Genomic DNA, 17,917 nt, shown 5'->3' with positions numbered 1-17,917 from the left:
TCTGTGCAATCACTGCTACCCTCTGTGTGGCTCCCTCTGGCTTTACGTCTGCCTCTCTGCTTTTGCGTTGGTCTTCCGGCACTATCTCTGCCTTTCTGCCTCGTACTCACTGCCTATGTAACAGGGTTCGCCAATTTGAACCTTGAGGTTCGAAGTTCGGTGAACCCGAAAAGAAATTTCAAATTCGTTCAAGTTCGGCGAACCTGAAAAAAATTTCAAATTCGTTCAAGTTCGGCGAACTTGATAGTCAAACCTGAAATTCGAACCTCAACGAATTCGAACCTAATAGTCAAACCTCAACGAGTTTGAACCTGAAGGCGAACCTAAAGATGAACCTAAAGCCCAATTATATAATTAAAAAAAAAAAATTGGGGTTCGAGGTTAAATTTTGAGCGGTTTTTGTCAGTGGTTTTAAGGTTTATTAGAAAAACCATGGGCACCATATGGCTCTCTCTTGTTCTGCTTCCCACCAATTAGTTTCCCACAATGGAAACTGGTTTGGCTTTATTTACCATGGTTGTCGATATATTTTCACAAGCCAATTTTAGTTTGAGTGTGCTCGCTCTATTGTGCTCGCTCTATTGTGCTCAATGTTGCCACTGTGTATTGTATTCTCTGCAATTTCTTGAATTCAATTTCTAGATGTTGCTTGTCCCCGCCACCCGGAGCGTGAAGCTAATAATAGTCTTGATTTGTGGCTCGTGGGTGCTCACTGCTACTCATATAGTTTTATTGATTGATTTTGATTTTTTATTATTTTATGTCATATCTATATATATATAGTCGAACTTAATGCCGAACCTCATACGAACCTCGTCGGAAAATTCGAATTCAAATCAAACTTAATTGTTTCCGAACTCTAAATCGAACCCGAACCATGTGACATAGCTCACTACCCTCGCTGCAACTATGATCACTGGTTCGATTTCTCTTAGCAAACCCCGCTCTAGAAAATCGAACCGATTGATCAATCTAGTGTGTCTCCAACTGACCCTCAAACCTCCTCTTACACTTTTTTCTGTTGAGTCTTCAACGGCCGAGATTACATCTCTAATCAACGGCTAAGATTAGATTTGGCTTGATCCATGTCATTTGGAACCTTCTAACCCAGTTTTATATTAATACCCATTATTATTTTTATTTTCCAGTGTTGCGGGGGAGCGCCCCCCCCCCCCCCTCGCTCCCACTCCCGATCCGCGCTCCGGGCGGGAGCGGGTCGGGAGCGCGCTCCCGAAATCGCTCCCGATTTCGGGAGCACGCTCCCTAAAAAAAATTTCGCTCCCTACCTTTTCGGGAGCGTTTTGCCTTTTTTGCATTTTTTTTTTTTGTAGTAATGTTCGAAATGCAATTTTTTTTGAAAGAAACAAATAGTTTTTGAGTGGGGCAACTTAATGATCAAGTCTAGGCCCTAGTATTGATATGCTATTCATGGTAATGTTAAATTCTTAAAGTAAAAGTGACATTTTCTTTAATTTTCATTTTCATCCTTTTACTTAAATTTTTAACATTACCATGAAATGACTCAGGATGTTTGAGAGTGGTTTCGTCCTCATTGGATTTCATATGGAGAAAGTAGAATTTTAGATTTCATTCAAAATCCAGCAGACTTATCAGTTTTTCAGGATTTCAGGATTGGGGGATTGCGATGTTTCCATTGAATTTTGTCACGTATTAGGGTATGGAACTCATATTTAATCAAGAGTACCAATCCCTCTATGTACCTTGATATTAGTGACATTGGTTGTCGAACTCCTCTATCATGACCCTTCTAAAAATGTACGCATCACTCAAACAAAATCTTGACTTGACATGCTATGCTTTTTCTATCTTATGTTAATGCTTAGAGGGTGATATTAATGACAAAGATCCCTATACAGATACAAAGGTAATGACAAAGATACCTCTGGATATTAATGCTTGGAGGGTGATATTAATGACAAAGATCTTGATTTTGCAACAAGACTAAAAAATTAGACATTTCTCGTGGTGGCAAGAGGCCCAAGCATAAGAAATAGATAATAGATTTACTTCTCTTCTCTAGTTTCTAGTAGCTTTTATAACTATTGACTCTTTCATATTTATTATGATATTTTTTTAAACAATATATGACAATTTAAGTTTGAAGTTGGCAATTATAACTCATTAGTAATGAATTATGAATATGATGCTTCATGAAAGTTGAAAGTTGTTTCATTTCGTTTCATTTTATAACATTTCATTTCATGTTAGATATTATTTGTTGTAATGGTTACACTTAGCTTACAAGTACAACTTTGGTGATCAATGATGATAAATGTTATATATTGAATTTTGAAAGCTTGAAACTTTAAGATTGATGAATCATGAGACTCAATATGTTGTATGTTACTATGTTACTAACTTGCGGACGTGGTTGATGAAGATTATAACTTCTAAATGATTGTTGTTATATGGTTCAATCTATGCTTTTTTATGTTTTTTTATATCTAATTCATCATTCTACATGTTTTTGTTGACATATATGTATCAAAAATTAAAAAATATAAAAAATATATATATTTTTAAAAAATCGCTCCGGGATTCGCTCCCAAACCGGGAGCTTCTGAAAATGGTCGCTCCCGCTCCCGCTTCCGCTCCCGCTCCCAAGTAACATTGTTATTTTCCTAAATTTAGACTTAGGAACCCATTAAAAATATTAATTATTTTAATATCCCCTTCACCGGGCAGAATTTCCCCAAACCATTTCTGGGTCTTGGAGATCTCATGTGCTTTAGCCTCTCCACCAATTTTCATGTCTAAAGCACATCCGATGCTACCCCAAATCAACAGAACATAGCTGTTTAGTTTAAGATAAACTACATTGAGGGTAACTTTTCACTTCTACATCCAACATAACTGGAGATATCATCATTTAAAGTCAGTAATGAAATGTCACTGTTAAACACATCCCAGCCATATCTATGACTAAAAGGTATATATCTATGTCAAAAATAATAAGCTCATCAAAAAGGCATAGTGACTTATAGATCATTTCATCATATAGATGGTGACATACACAATAAACTTGAGAAAGTAAGATGTTAACAGTACCTTTCAAATTTCTGGAGGAAAACTTTAGGACCTCGTCAACTAAAATTACCTGCATACATCATACAGGCAATTTATTGTTAGCACTAATTTATAGTCAAGAAAAAACTATCACCTGACTGGTAACCAATCAAAAATTTAGAAATGCCAGTTAGTTGTTTTGAACTGCTCACCATGCTCAAATCAGAAGTAAGAACATTGTACATCTAATTCCCTTTCACATTGGTAATGATAAAAGTGATTGACAAAAGTAAATAAATTGTCTTCCTATATTTCAGCAACATAATATGACTGGTGCAAAGGACCTTTGTGTGAGATTTGATTCAATTCACGTAAGCTACACCAAAATAGTGGTTGCAAAAATGCCATAGCGATGTGTAGCACCAAGTTTAAGCACCATCCTATGAATAATGAAATCGAAATTGATACAAGTAAAATCATGTGCATGTAATGTCATATTCATTTGTATCATTTCTACTTAGCATTTCCAAAATAGACAGGATAGAAAGTCGACTCAGTCATTTATGAAGCAAATCACAAAAGACTGGATTAACTTACAGGAAATGAAAGAAAGAGAACAGCTTTCCATTCAGTCCATGACAATGGTGTTACCTGCATGAACAATCAAAACTAAATTTAAAAACTTAACATGATTTTATATAAGGACCCTGAGATAGACAAAGAACTGGATATTCACAGCATAAAAGTGCCACTTACTGAAAACAGAATGGCTAATGGTTGTACATAGAGTATCAGTACATGAAGAACCATAGTTAAAATAATCGATGATACCAGCCATAAATTACTCCATGGAGGAAGAACACTGGAAAACAAAAATGGAAGTCAGATGCTGAACTTATTTCATATATTAATTCAAATAAAACCATTTAACTGGGATTTGGGATTGTCAATTCCTGCTAAGATTTAGGATTACTAATCCATAATGCAATCCTTTTTCAGCAGGAAACAAGTAACTCTATTAGAACTCTAAAGACCTGTGCACTAGCCAGATAGGGTTTGCATACCAAAAGCTAGTGCAATTGTGATGGATAGCCCAGTACATAGTTTATATTTATTCATATTCTAATCTGGACATGATTAACATGTATCACAGAACTAATACAAGCATTTTAAAGAGTACTGACAGGATACATAGCCTACTTCATGCAGCGTTCATCTATTGACGAAACATATAATCCAATATGCAGTAAGAAAAACTTAAGAATCTTTAGCATATTGACATATATGTAATATATTAATTATATCATCAGTCACTACATCTTGCATATGGCTACTTCGTGGTTTGAAACAGAGTAGCTAGACATGAATATCTGAAGTACATTAAAATTTTAGATTATATCAATTCTTTAAGTTTCTACTGCTAACAGAAGAGGTAATGTTTCAGAGCAACAAGTGACTAGGAAAACATTAAACAAAAGATTACAAATTTCGTAGATTCTAAGTTTAAACAATCTAACAGAATCTGGATATATAAATATTAGCAGACGCATCAGAATAACAAGATTAACTGTAGTTCTATTTATGGAGATTCACATCTAGAAGAACAATTTGTAAAACAAGATAATAATCAAAAGAGGATAGTGAACTTAAAAAAGTGAATGGAAAAAGCGTTATGCATGTATAGACTATACTGACATAATAAAAATACCAAGACTTACGGGAGATAGATACTGCAAATTATGGTTGGTCCTGTTAACACCTGGACCTGCACCTCTATGTATACAGGGGTCAAAACTATACATAAGTTGCATGTTTGAGTGTGTGATATAATGTTATAAGCAATTTGAAGGAATTCAAAACCTCAACATGACGGAAGAGCATTTGCATTCCAATCTTCTGCCCAGGTTGGATCTTATGTGACAGAAGGGATGCCCTTTCTTGATGATAAGAGAATTAAATCAGCACTCTGCCACTATGAGCAGTCTACCTTTCAACTAATTGTCTTGAACCAAGGCTGGGAACTTGCTAATGTCCAAGCTCCAAATGGAGTTAACCAAGTATCCGATTAAGTGGTTTCTACTTCTAAAGGGGATAATATGTCCAAGGTACATCCTTTAAAAGGTGGTGGCATGTGGTAAAGGGATGAATGGAGTAGGGAATGAAAAGGGGCAGCCCTGGGCCACATGTTGGGGTACAAGGGTAGCTAATAAAAGGGAAACTCACACTTTGGTATATAATACATAGGAGGGAGCAATCATGGTACATGAAGTGACTTGGCCTTGATTTTTCCACCCTTCTTTATATGTCTTTTGCCTTTTTATGATTTTTCTTTAATTAACTACTCGGGGCTGAAGGGGTAGGAGCCTGATGTGTGAGATATAGTAGTGGATACCCCCTTTTAAGGTAGCAGTTCATTGCCCACCACGGGTTGGGACAGTAATGGGTTCCTAAATGACAAGGGAGACTCATCTAGGGCCTGTAGGAACCAGGGTGATGGCCATCATTATGGGGTAGAGTTCATGTACTGGCCTTTTCCCACATGCAAAATGTGTTTGTCTTGGCCATCTTTTGCATTTTGTGATACATTTTCTTGTTGAATGTAGCCAATTATGCTTTTACTTTTCTTTCCAGCTGCATCAACCTTCGACGTATCATTCCAGGCCCGACCCAAGGTGTGGGCAAGGGGAAGGGGAAAGCTAACCCTATGTTGACCCAGTGGATGAATGTGGACCCAGGTGGAAGAAATGATGAATGGAGTTATAATGAGTGGAAAGGGGGCAATATATGTGAATGAGGAAGCAGGTCCACGCAACCAAAATCAAGGTTTCCCATGAAGTACCATCCCTAAAGCCAAATGGTCAGTAAAAGAGATCCCACAGGAAAGAATCCAAGGTTGACATCCAAAAGGGGTCTAGGGGACAAGAGCACAGACTTAGCCTACTCTTTCTACAGAATCCCCTCATTAATCCATGCCCAGAAGTGTCCATGATAAGCAAACTACAATACCCAATTACCAAATGACAAAGCATTCCTTTAGGTTTGCAAGGCCCGCCTTCAAACACACGATCATGACAGATGGGTGAGGGACCACATCGTTGGCTCAAGTGGTGGAGAAATGGCACAATGAGCTAGTTGGTGGCTGCAAGGGGCTGTTGGCTATTGGCTGAGGACCATCTTGGAGGAAATTTTCTCCTAGGGATATCACCCACAAAATGGTGGGAAACATCTTGCTCCAACTAGGACATGGTCTCAAGAAGAATGTGGGCAAAGCTACTTGAACGGAAGGTCACGAGAGCTCCAACGGTCTCTTGGTTACGGTAGACCTGTTACCTAAATATATAATAGATGACAAATGCAGGGCAACATACTTTTGCAACGTCTCATGATCACACATGCTTGGATTAGGCCCATAAAATCAATTCATATAAGTAAAATGTAGTCATTAAAGCTAAATGCAGCTAATCTATTATGAGCAATATCATATGATGTTAGTTCTAATGCGACAACCAATATGCAATGCATCCTACCCTACATGCATATAGTAAGAGCAATACTAAGTGTAATCATAAAGCCAGTGCAACCAACATATCATCATGTAATTATACATATGTCTGTCAATATGATTACTCATGAAACAAAACCCAAAGCAAAGGTAGACACAATCACATGGAGGGTGAAACGTGTGGGAGGTGGAAAACATGATCTCCATTTGATGTAAAAGGAAGCCCTAAGAGAAGGAGAATATTTCTCCTTCCCAAGGGTGTCGATGGATGTGTCCTCATAAATAATGCCTGGGAGAAAGGGAGGACAACTCTCAACCTCATCCTCCTCGCCAGTGTCATAAATGGGAGCACAGTCAAATTTAGGACCAATGATTTTCCACTTCTCCTTTTCAATGTGGAAGTAATCTCCAATGTCATCTTCCAAGGGGCTAATGGGATCATCTTTCTCAAGGTTCTCAAAAGAGGAGTCATCAGGAGTAATATCCTTGAGAAAGGTAAGGTTGGTCTCAATTTCACTTTCCATAAACTCATCCTTCCCAACACCTGTGCTTTCTTGTTCATTATGTGGACCTAATGAGGATTCATCTTCCTGCTCATCACTAAGATCCTCAAGGTTATCTCCAACTTCTTCATCTTGACTAATGAGACCTTCCCTTTGAAGGGCTTCCTCTAGGCTTTCACAGGCAACTTCATTAGATTGGAATTGGGGCCCTTTATACTCTATGAATTTGTTGAGCAACTTGATAAACGATGAAATTCTTTCAGGCCCACACAAGTCAAGCCAACCTTAGTGCTTGTATTAAATAGAAGAAATAAATAACTCCACAAGGTTGTCTACATGAACCACATTAACTTCGAAAGCATAATTCATAAGTTTTGCTATGTGGTCCAATGTTGTGGATGGATCACCCTTGAATTGTGGCATATTTTGCATAAACTTCCAATCTAGGCCATTTGGGTATCCTGGAACCCATGTGATATCCAAAGCAGGAAACCACTCATGAAGCTTTTTAGAAGCCATTCAGCTTTAGATATTGATATAATGGGAGTCGCCAAGGTTAACTAAGATTGCCTTAACAAATGCTTGCTTCACCCTACAAACATTGACTTTGAATTTCAATGAAGAACCAGGGCTTCGTTCTTCCAATGGAGTTGCCAATAATGATATGTCAATATGTAGTATGGGGAACAAAACACACGTCTCGTGTCCCTAGCAACGACGCCACAATATTACCACTCAAACTAGCAGGGGTCCTAAAAGACACTCCAAAAAGGACAACTGCTAGATCAAGGACAACAACGGAGACTTAGCCCACTGTCACCTCGGCTAAGACTCCCTACTCTTTACAAACTTTCACCAGTGGGAGGAGACATGATATATAAAGTCACTTGTGAAGAATGAATCAACAAATGGATGTGAAGGGACCTTCATGATTTTTTTCCTAGAAGGTGGTTAAGAATGGAGCTTGCTTGCTCTTCAAGCAAGGTACAAAGCTTTCTAGGATAAGGAGGTGAGGATTTAAGGGCTAGGTTAAAGGAATATGCCTTGTAAAGGAGTTTCCCAATCCCTAAAATCCTTATTGGACTTGGTTTCCCTAGTGGTTCTTGAAGAATTAACTTTTCAAAGGTATGGGACCACATGGGACCAAGTGGACCCAGCCTAGGTTAAGGGGAGGGAGTTTAGCAACCAATGATGATCTTAACCTAAACAAGGAAGGGGAAATGATCAAAACAAGAATTTTCACTTAAAGGTATCAAATTGGACCTATGAGGTACTAGCCTAAGGAACACCAACGAAAATTTTGATCTCAGAGCCAGGGCTTGGGATATCTCACAATGCCACCGTCGAAATTTCTTCAAATTTGGAGGAGAACTTCAGGACACACCAGCACAGTAGAGGCTAGGAGATCGAACTTTTTCTATGGCTACTTTGTCAGGAAAGTGGTAGCCTAGGTGGAACAGCGCGGCTAGACCTAGAAAAGAGGGGAACAAGGTGAAGAAAAAGGTTTAAAGGTGATCACCTTATGCTGGATCAGTGCCTAATTCATTTGGGGATATGGAATCAAGAAGAATTATGAGTATGGATCTTGTTTCTAGTTCAAGGAGGCTTTTAAGGGCAACTTTTTCCAACGTTAGGGCAAAAAAGAAAGTGACCTTAAAGCATTTATACTTCGCTTGCAAATGAAGATGGCTTATCAAGATAACTTCAATCTCTAGGACAATTCGTTCAACAAACATGGCCCATACATAGAGATATGCTATATAGAAACATAATTCCACAATGAAGCAGTAAATACATGCAGCAATTAGCCCTAAAATAGCAGAAATCCCATGATCAATGTATGTGACAAAGTAAAAGAAAATAACATCAATATCGTACTTACACGTAAGAAAATATATCCAACCATCAATACATTTGCCAATAAAGAAGCTCCAAGATAAGAAAATCCAATCCAAACATCAAAATTCATCCATGTTCCAATTTGTCCTCCAAGAAAGAAATGTGAAATTCTCAAGAGAGAGAATGATCCAATCGAAGTGACAGTGTTGGCAGCTTTCTCCCAATAAGAACTTTGGCAAGCCTTGATCATGGAGCATGGCACGAGAGGCTTCCATGATTGTTCAGTGCTTCCTTTCAGCAACGACATTTTGCTCAGGAGTGTATGGCACAGTTGTCTCCCTCTTAATTCCAACCTCTTTGCAAAAGTCACTATATTCATTTGATTCATATTCGGTTCCATTGTCAGCCCTCAATATCTTGATTTTCTTCTCTGTTTGATTTTCCATCAATGCTTTGAAAGAACAAAGCCATTTGGACACTTCATCCTTCTTCTTCAAGAAATAGATCCATGTTTTCTGTGAGAAGTCATCCACAAAGATTGCATACTATAAGTATCCTCCCAATGATGTTACAGGCAACATACCAAATAAGTCAAAATGGACCAATTGAAGAATATCAGTAGTTTGGCTTTCACTAGAAGGGAATGGTCCCCTTGTAAGTTCCGAGTTGCACAACTCTGACAAACTCCTTCATGATTTATGTTGAACTCGGGCATACCTATGACCATCTTCCTTACCCCAAGTAAGGCTTTGTAATGAAGGTGGGCAAATCTCTGGTGCCATAATTCAGATTGACAAGTATTGCAAGTCAAGGCTCCCAAAGGACTTCTTCCAATTTGATATAGACCATCAACTCTAAATCCAAGTGTGAATGCATTTTTAGGGTTTCTTTGCCAAATACGTAGCTTTCCATCAATGAATGCTACCTTGGAGATTTTATTTTCCATTCGCAAAAATAGACACTAGGTTCTTCTTCAAATTGAGCACATACAATACATCTTCAAGTCAAGAGTGACAGTACCTATCCCTTTCATGGGGTAGGTGGCACTGTCTCCAAGTATGATTTCCAAATTAATCTTCTTTTCAACCAAATTTGAGAGGGCTTCTTTGTACTCAATGAATTGCCTTGAGGCTCCACTATCAATAAACTAATGATCCAAGGTATTTGGAGGAAAGGAAGTAGATAGAGAGGAAATAATAAAAAACTCATTTTGTTTTTCTACAACATTACTTTCCTCATACCTAGAATTTCTCGTCCTTTTGGGAGGTCGACCATTTCCATATTGTGCAGCAGGAGCATTCCTCTTTCCTTTATTGTTGAACTTGTTGTTCCTTTGATTTCCATTGCCTTTGAAATTGTTGTTGTTGTTGCGGTCATCCCATGGAGAATTCTTCTTGTGAGGACACTCTCTAGCATAGTGGTCGAACCTGTTACAATTGTAGCACTTTCCTTTTCTTTCTTCTTTGAATCTTTCCTTGAATCCTGTTAGCCTCTCTCATAAAACAATAATAAATCCAAAAATAAATTAATTAATTAAATATTCCAAGTTAGGAATTTGTGCCTAACTCTTGGGTTGTTCCTCTAAGATAGGAGTTAGTTTAGGTAACTCCTATATTGGTGTGTGTCTGGTGAGAAATTATCTCAACCAAAAGTGTCTAAGATAGCACGCACTATCTTGAGAACACTATCTCTCATCTATTTATTTGTAACACTATTATTTAAGAATGAATGAAAATGTGAGAGAGGAAGCATGAGGCTGAACCTTTTTCCGCCAATATTTTGTGTCTGATTTTTATGTTTGTTTTCCTGTAATCTGTTTGAGTTAATTTCTTTTTCATTATGACCCTGTCTCCTTGGACCGACATTATTTTTCCTCTTAGCATGAGCGGAGAAAGCAATAGGTTCATTTCCATTTGAAGACTTGTCCTTCTCCATCATCCTCGTCTCCTCTTGAGTGCATCTAGCCAATAATTTATCAAAACTAGGAATCCTCTCATTGTTGAGAATGGTGGTGTTAAACACATCCCGTGTTCTTGAAAGACCTCCAAGTGCAATGAGAGTGAGCTCCTTGTTAGCAATAACTTCTCCAATAGATAGTAGCTTATTCCTTATTTGCTTCATTCTCATAAAGTAGGATTGGATAGACTCCCCTTTATCCATCTTGATGTCCTTCAACTTATTCTTGAAAAAGAGGATTTGATTTGCATTTTTTACTTTGAACATCCCAAACAACTTATGATACATCTCCTTAAATGTTCCCAAATTAGAAACATAGGCTTTTGAATGGAGTCTATGATAATTCTCTTAGCTTTGACCTTACCATTCTTGTACTTTGTCTTTGCAGTAGTAGGTGCATTTGAAGGAGGTTCTACCACTCTTCCCTGCACATAGTCCATGGCATCATGCTCTTCCAAAGTCAAGTACAAAGTCATCTTCCATGCATGATAGTGAGATTTGTCCTTGAGCTTATCCTCAGATTTGAAGTAAGATGTGGTAGCCATTGAGGCTAGTCCAATAATCTTGTCTAACAGATTTCCCTTAGTGATTGCTTTTCTCTCTCTTGCTTGGGCTTTGTCTTCACCTGTGCTATGATACCATAATAAATTTTGTTAACAATGGTATGTTTTACGCTTAGCACAATTACTTCAATGTACTTTAGCAGCGCAATGACAATTTCCAATAGCAATCACTTTAACCTTTAATCACACTGATAGTAAAAGTAGATAGAACATAAAAAAAAATGTAGAAGACAAGAGAACACCAGGTTTGGCAGATACCAGGGAAAAACCCCAATGTGGGGAAAACCCTTTGATTAATTCTTCTTATTATTATATCAAATGTTCAGTAGAGAGAGAGTACAAAAAGTCAAAGCTGACTTGCTAAATCAAGGTCAAAATAGTCTTGTCAAATCTGCAGTCAAATTCGGCCCTAACCAAAAAGTCAATGCTGGTCAAAACAACAACAAAATGTCACCTTTGAAGCTTGGTCAAACTTGTCCTCAATAGGAGGTCAAAATCAGCCCAAAATAGCCCCAAAGTCAGCGGTCAAACTTCTGCCCTAAACTTTGCACTCAACTTGCAATTTTTTGCTGTAGTCGAAGTGCCTAGAATGCCTCGATATATATGCCAAGGTGTACGGCCTGCCCAAACCGAAATCTGCCCAGAAAATCTAAGTCAAAATCTGCCTGGAAAGTCAAAGTCGACGTTGGTCAAACTATAGGAAAATCTGAAATTTTCGGCCCTGCAATTTTGTCTAAATTTCATCCTCCTTTGCCACATGTGAGTGAGAGAATATCTTGAATAGTTGTACGAACCAATGAGAGGAAAGAGAAGAATGTGTGAGTGATGATGATGCCAAATGAGGTGAGAGGACACTTGTATTTATACAAGTCGTTGAGCGTGAAGAAACATGTCTATTGGGCTTCATGAGCCTACATAATGATGTGGCCGACCTAAACAATTTGCACGTGACCATAAATTCAAAAACATAATTCTTCTTGCCCAAATTAGATGATTTTTAAATCAGTTTTGGCTCTCTTGAAAAGAGGAATTCAATGCAATCATCATCTCCATCAAATGAGCTATCCAAAGTGGAATTTGGCCCTAGTTGCCAATTTTAACAAAAAACTGGTACCTAGACCTAATCAGATTCCGTGAAACTTTACGAGTGATCTAACATGATAATATACATTGACTCTAGACACTAGGACTCACTTAAGGCTTCGTTATCAAGTCATACTCCATCTTTGGAGTTCTAACTAGGAGAAAAAATTCAACTAATTATTAAGCGCTGAAAAACACAAATAATTAATCAAGTAAAAAAAACCTCCATAGATTGAACTCACTTGATAACAAAGTCGTAAGCTACCTAGGCCTATTACATGACTCTATTTCATCATGTTAGCATCACTTTACAATATCCCCACAGGGCTTACGGAATCTGAGTACAATGAAAAGGAAGAGAGAGGAGCCTAAAAGCTCTGATGATATCTGAGCTCTGTAGCTACAAGAATCCTCTGACATATCCTTGGGCATGGAGTCTTCAAGTGTGCTTCAATGGTCAACAAGTCAAAGTGTCATCACAAGACCAAGTCACCCCTCCTTGGACAAGTCAACCTTAGAGATAGCTATTATGTTGAAATTTCTAAGTCTTACCCATTAGAAATTCTTCCTGCACTATCTGGTTTATTTCACCTACTTGTTTATTCCTTTAACAAGTTATTTAACCATATAAATACTGAAAATAAACACAAATGCAGTCTCAACCATCTACAGATTATCAACTGAAAATAACAGACAAACACACAAGGGACACCGTTATTTTTGGACAATCGTCCCCGGAAAAACCCAACATGGGAAAACCGGTGCAGTAGTTCTGAGGGTTTTATTATTAAGCAGCTCTCTTGAGTACAACTAGGGTGCAAAACTGCCTCACCCAACAGAGATATCTATTGGTAGTAATACCTCTCTTCGGAAGCAGATATTCAACAAGTCTGCTCCACAAAAATCTCTCTGACGCTTCTCTAAAGCTTTGCGTCATCCCTCGTGGCCTCTGCGTCACTCAGAAACCCCCTGCGTCATCCCTCCTGGCCTCTGTGTCACTCAGAAAACCCCTGCGTCAACCTTCTGCTGCTCAGCGTAGACCATACTAGCCTCTACACAGTCACTATGACCCTCTGCGTGGCTCTTGTTGGCTCTTTGTAGCCTTCTCTGACGTGGCTTGGTCTTTCGGCACTATCTATGCCTCTCTGCTATGCACTCACTACCCCTCGCTGAATCTACCCAAACCATTTGTGGGTCTTGGAGATCTCATGTGCTTTAGCCTCTCCACCAATTTTCATGGCTAGAGCACATCTGATGCTACCCAAATCAACACTCCCTCTTAGTGAGGAATGTGCTCTAGTAATGCTCCACTACTGAACATCACCATGATCATCTGGCACGACACCTATGCTGATGCTTGGCCTGCTGCCCAACATCCTCCGGACTGCTGCCTCCTGTACTCTTGCCCATGGCTTTCCTCTATGTCACACGGTTCGAGTTCGAATTCAAGTTCGACAACGATTAAGTTCGATTCAAATTCGAATTTTCCGATCAGGTTCGAATGAGGTTCGACTATACATATTTTTCAATATATATATATGACAAAATAATAAAAAATTCAAAATCGATCCATAAACACATGAATACAAATTCTTATTAGTAAACATACATGAATAATGTAATCATTCTAACATCTAGTTAAATGTAAACATACACAATAGTAGTTTGCAAAAAGAAATGACATAATTTTTAGTTGCTTGTTAAAAAAAAAATTAGATCATGTAAATATGTTTAGCATTTTGACAGGCTATATATATTGTTGAGCGATTTCACAGGCTATGATTTATTTTGTATATATGTCTGTTCTTCTTGTTTGCATGCTATTTAGATGGCATATAGACTCATATCTATATATATATATATATATATATATATATATATATATATATATATGACAAAATAATAAAAAATTCAAAATCGATCCATAAACACATGAATACAAATTCTTATTAGTAAACATACATGAATAATGTAATCATTCTAACATCTAGTTAAATGTAAACATACACAATAGTAGTTTGCAAAAAGAAATGACATAATTTTCAGTTGCTTGTTAAAAAAAAATTAGATCACGTAAATATGTTTAGCATTTTGACAGGCTATATATATTGTTCAGCGATTTCATAGGCTATGATTTATTTTGTATATATGTTTGTTCTTCTTGTTTGCATGCTATTTAGATGGCATATAGACTCATATCTTATAACAATGTATTTCTAATTTGGTCTTTAGCCAGGGTAACTAGGCAGACTTACCATGAGCCATTTCTCTTAATTAGGTTATCATTATTTAAATATCCTATGCAAGGGGGACATGTAACTCCCAAGCCAAGCCCTATATGTCATTGGTGGGGTATACAAATCTCTAGATGTCATTGGTGGGTTATGCCAAGCCTTTTGATGGAACTTTGTGAGTGTTTGTTTCATAGAAATCCTTTTAATGGAAGTGAGGGAACCCCTGAGTGGAAAATTCTAAGCAAATATGTTTTGAGGGGATTGGAATCTTGTTGCCCACAGAACCCACCACCCCCCTTGACAATCATAATTGTTTTGGAAGTGAATAGGTGAATCCCCAATGATTACACTTTGGACATGAATTTGTTGTTTGATGATGAAATTGAGATTCTAAAAGCTATAGCCAGTACCTTTGTAATAAGATTTGTTGAGCTGGCTCTACGTTTAACCATACGAATCTTGTTTCATAACCTTCAAAAACGTGTCTAGCTTTTAATTTAATAATAATAGGCTGCTAATATAAATCTTGGAAACAAGTTTTGCCAAATTTGAGGTTAATTTTTCAGTTTGTCTTTAATCTTAATGTTGTTTTGCAACTGTTAAAAATATTTTGTGCCATATAAATGTTAGCCCATGGAGTTGTGATTTAACTTATATATGTCATAGATTTCATTAGTTGTCTATTTTTAAATTTAGTAAAAGGATGCCTACTGTTTTATGTTAGAATAATAGACTGAGTAACCATTTTTTGGTCAATTTCAAATTTAAGTGTGTCCAAAATCAAATAAAGAATGTTTTTGTAATCTCCTAACCGCATCTAAGATCACCTTAAAGATCTTTTAATGGAACAATAACTTTGCATTGAGGTCCATATGGTTCATTTACTAACACAATAAACCCATTTTTTCTTATGATACCCTGATTCCATTCTCATATGTCATGCCAGCACTTCAATTTCCTTTTGGAATCTTGAATAACTACCATAATAGTTTAGAGCAAGCGTTATTGGAATCTAGGAACACTGTCACACCCGAGTTTGATATTTTTTGGTCACTCCTGAGACTAGCCTACTGTATTCTTAGTTACAGCTACCATATTCAGTCAGCGGTTTCACAAAATATATGCAACTATTAAAATAATTTTCTGCTGTACTTGCTGCCACAACTGGATTATTTGAGATACTAGACCAATGAAAACTATAAATAGATAACAACCCCATCGCATGCAAGCTTGGGATTCAATGACCACAACTACTTGTATATCATATTTTTAGTTATGACTATGTGTTGTTTATGAAGGATTTTTTTGGCGGGAAGATTGTCGAAAACCAACTTCCAAACCCAATTCGGACCTCAACAAAAAAAAATCGAATTCGATTAAATTCATCTTAAGGTTTGCTTTCAGGTTCGAGTTCGAACAAGTTCGGCTTTTAGGTTCGACTTTTAGGTTTGGCGAACCTGAACGAATTTCAAAATTTTTTGAGGTTCGCCGAATTTCGAACCTAAAGGTTTAAGTTCGCCAAACCCTGTGACATAGGCTTTCCCACTGCCATTGCTACATCTATATTGTAGCTCCCACTGCATCCGTGCTACTACTAGTCCTTCCTCCCAACACTATATCTGCACTACAGCGCTCTCATCATGTTGTAACGTGCTGCCCATAACACTACCACTGCTGCACTGCAACTCAGTTAACGAGAAGTAGATGATCTACCCAACTATTGACATCCTTGTCAGGCTAGAAGCCCTCCTGATGCTGAAGCTCCCTCTATTGTTATTTTGTGCTCCCTATGTTGCCTCTGCGCTGCTGCAACAACACTGTGCCTCTCGCACTGCTGCAAACACCTTTTTGCCTTTTTGCACTGCTACAACCTCTTATGTGCCTCTCGCATTAATGCAACCCTTATTGAGCTACTACAGATCCCTGCACTCTAGCACTGTCCCGTCGCTCCATCCGCATCTTGCTTCTACCGACATACGTCATCCTGCTACTGTCACTCGGGCCTCCCGTAGCCGGATATGATCCAAGAGTTTGGGTACCTCAAGGACCCTGCCCTTCATCTTTTATAGGCCTCCTAACTACAACTCGATGTCACCCCACCTCTTCTCTAGAGGTGCATGAGCACTCATGCCACAGTCGTCATCTATCTCGACTTCTTTCTCTGCCTTAGTCGGAGCTGCTTTGGAATCAAAAGCTTCTCCCTTATTCTTCTTCCTGAGACACTAGGTTGCATAATGACCCGACTCCCCACAATGGAAGCACTTTATCTTAGAGATGTCCTTCTTTTTTCTCTTCCCCTGTTGTCCCACAGATGCCAGAGACGCATCCTCATCCTCCTCTTTCTTGATTTGACCTCCTTTGCTGCTACTTCCCGCCTTGGTCAGCCGTCTGATCTCTTCTTGGCGAAGCGTTGCCCACATCTCTTCCCATCTTAGAAGATTAGCTCTACCCAAAATGCTTTGGACAAATGTCTCCCACTCCTCGAAGACTGCATTCAGGGCGGTCCTCACCATGAACTCCTGATCCGGCATGGCCCCTAGGAATTAAGTTGGTCCTGAATCTCCTGCAACCTGCTGAGGTATAGATCTATCTGCTCCCCTTTTTATATCTAATACGATCGCAAATGATTCTCCAGTATCATCTTCCTCTGCACAGAAGTGCCTTGATACAATGTCGTCAAGGTATCTCACATCTCCTTTGTCATGTTCTTCTCGGCAATATGTTGAACTACATGATCCTTGACCCCATCAAGGATTATGCACTTTGCCTTGGCCATTACATCCGCATATCTTTCGTTATCAATTGGATTGACTGGGATAGCCACAGTTCTCAAGGCTAAGCCCTTGATGCAATGTCTATCCAAAACAGACAGGATCCTGGCCTTCTAGATGAGGAAGTTGGAAGCTCCATCTAACCTGTCCTAATCCCTCAATTCGTTCATTGCCATCTCTGCTCTTCTCCTCGACTCCCTCTGAGCCTCGACTTCCACCCTAGAAGTTCTCTTAGACTCCCTCTGAGTCTCGATTTCCCTCCTGGAAATCCTCTCCTTGAGTCCCTCTGAGTCTCTATTTCCCTCTCGAAATCCTCTTGCCAAGTGTCGAATTGCTCCTCTCCAATCCCCTTTGCTCTTGCAACACTGATATGGATTTCTTAGCTAGAAATCCGCCTAGGTAGCAACTCCCTCTACCTTGGTTCCGTCCCGTTAGGTAC

The 17,917-nt window shown here is 38.5% G+C and overlaps 1 protein-coding gene across 1 annotated transcript in view; it reads right to left on the bottom strand.

Moving 5' to 3' along the window:
- Positions 1-17,917, bottom strand: part of ECA3 (endoplasmic reticulum-type calcium-transporting ATPase 3) — a 447,643-nt gene that overhangs the window by 58,281 nt on the left and 371,445 nt on the right. The window contains exons 31-33 of the mRNA XM_089449125.1: positions 3,784-3,889; positions 3,625-3,678; positions 3,070-3,118 (exon numbers count right to left, since the gene is read on the bottom strand). Coding sequence (XP_089305251.1) covers positions 3,070-3,118; positions 3,625-3,678; positions 3,784-3,889 — 209 coding nt within the window. The remainder of the gene's footprint in view (positions 1-3,069; positions 3,119-3,624; positions 3,679-3,783; positions 3,890-17,917) is intronic.

The sequence above is a fragment of the Pinus tabuliformis genome, chromosome X (genome assembly GCF_031772625.1).
Source record: "Pinus tabuliformis cultivar Carrire ecotype Pingquan chromosome X, CPIR1, whole genome shotgun sequence".
Taxonomy (NCBI): domain Eukaryota; kingdom Viridiplantae; phylum Streptophyta; class Pinopsida; order Pinales; family Pinaceae; genus Pinus; species Pinus tabuliformis.
Note: the sequence above shows the minus strand (reverse complement) of the source record. Positions and strands in the feature narration are given on the sequence as shown.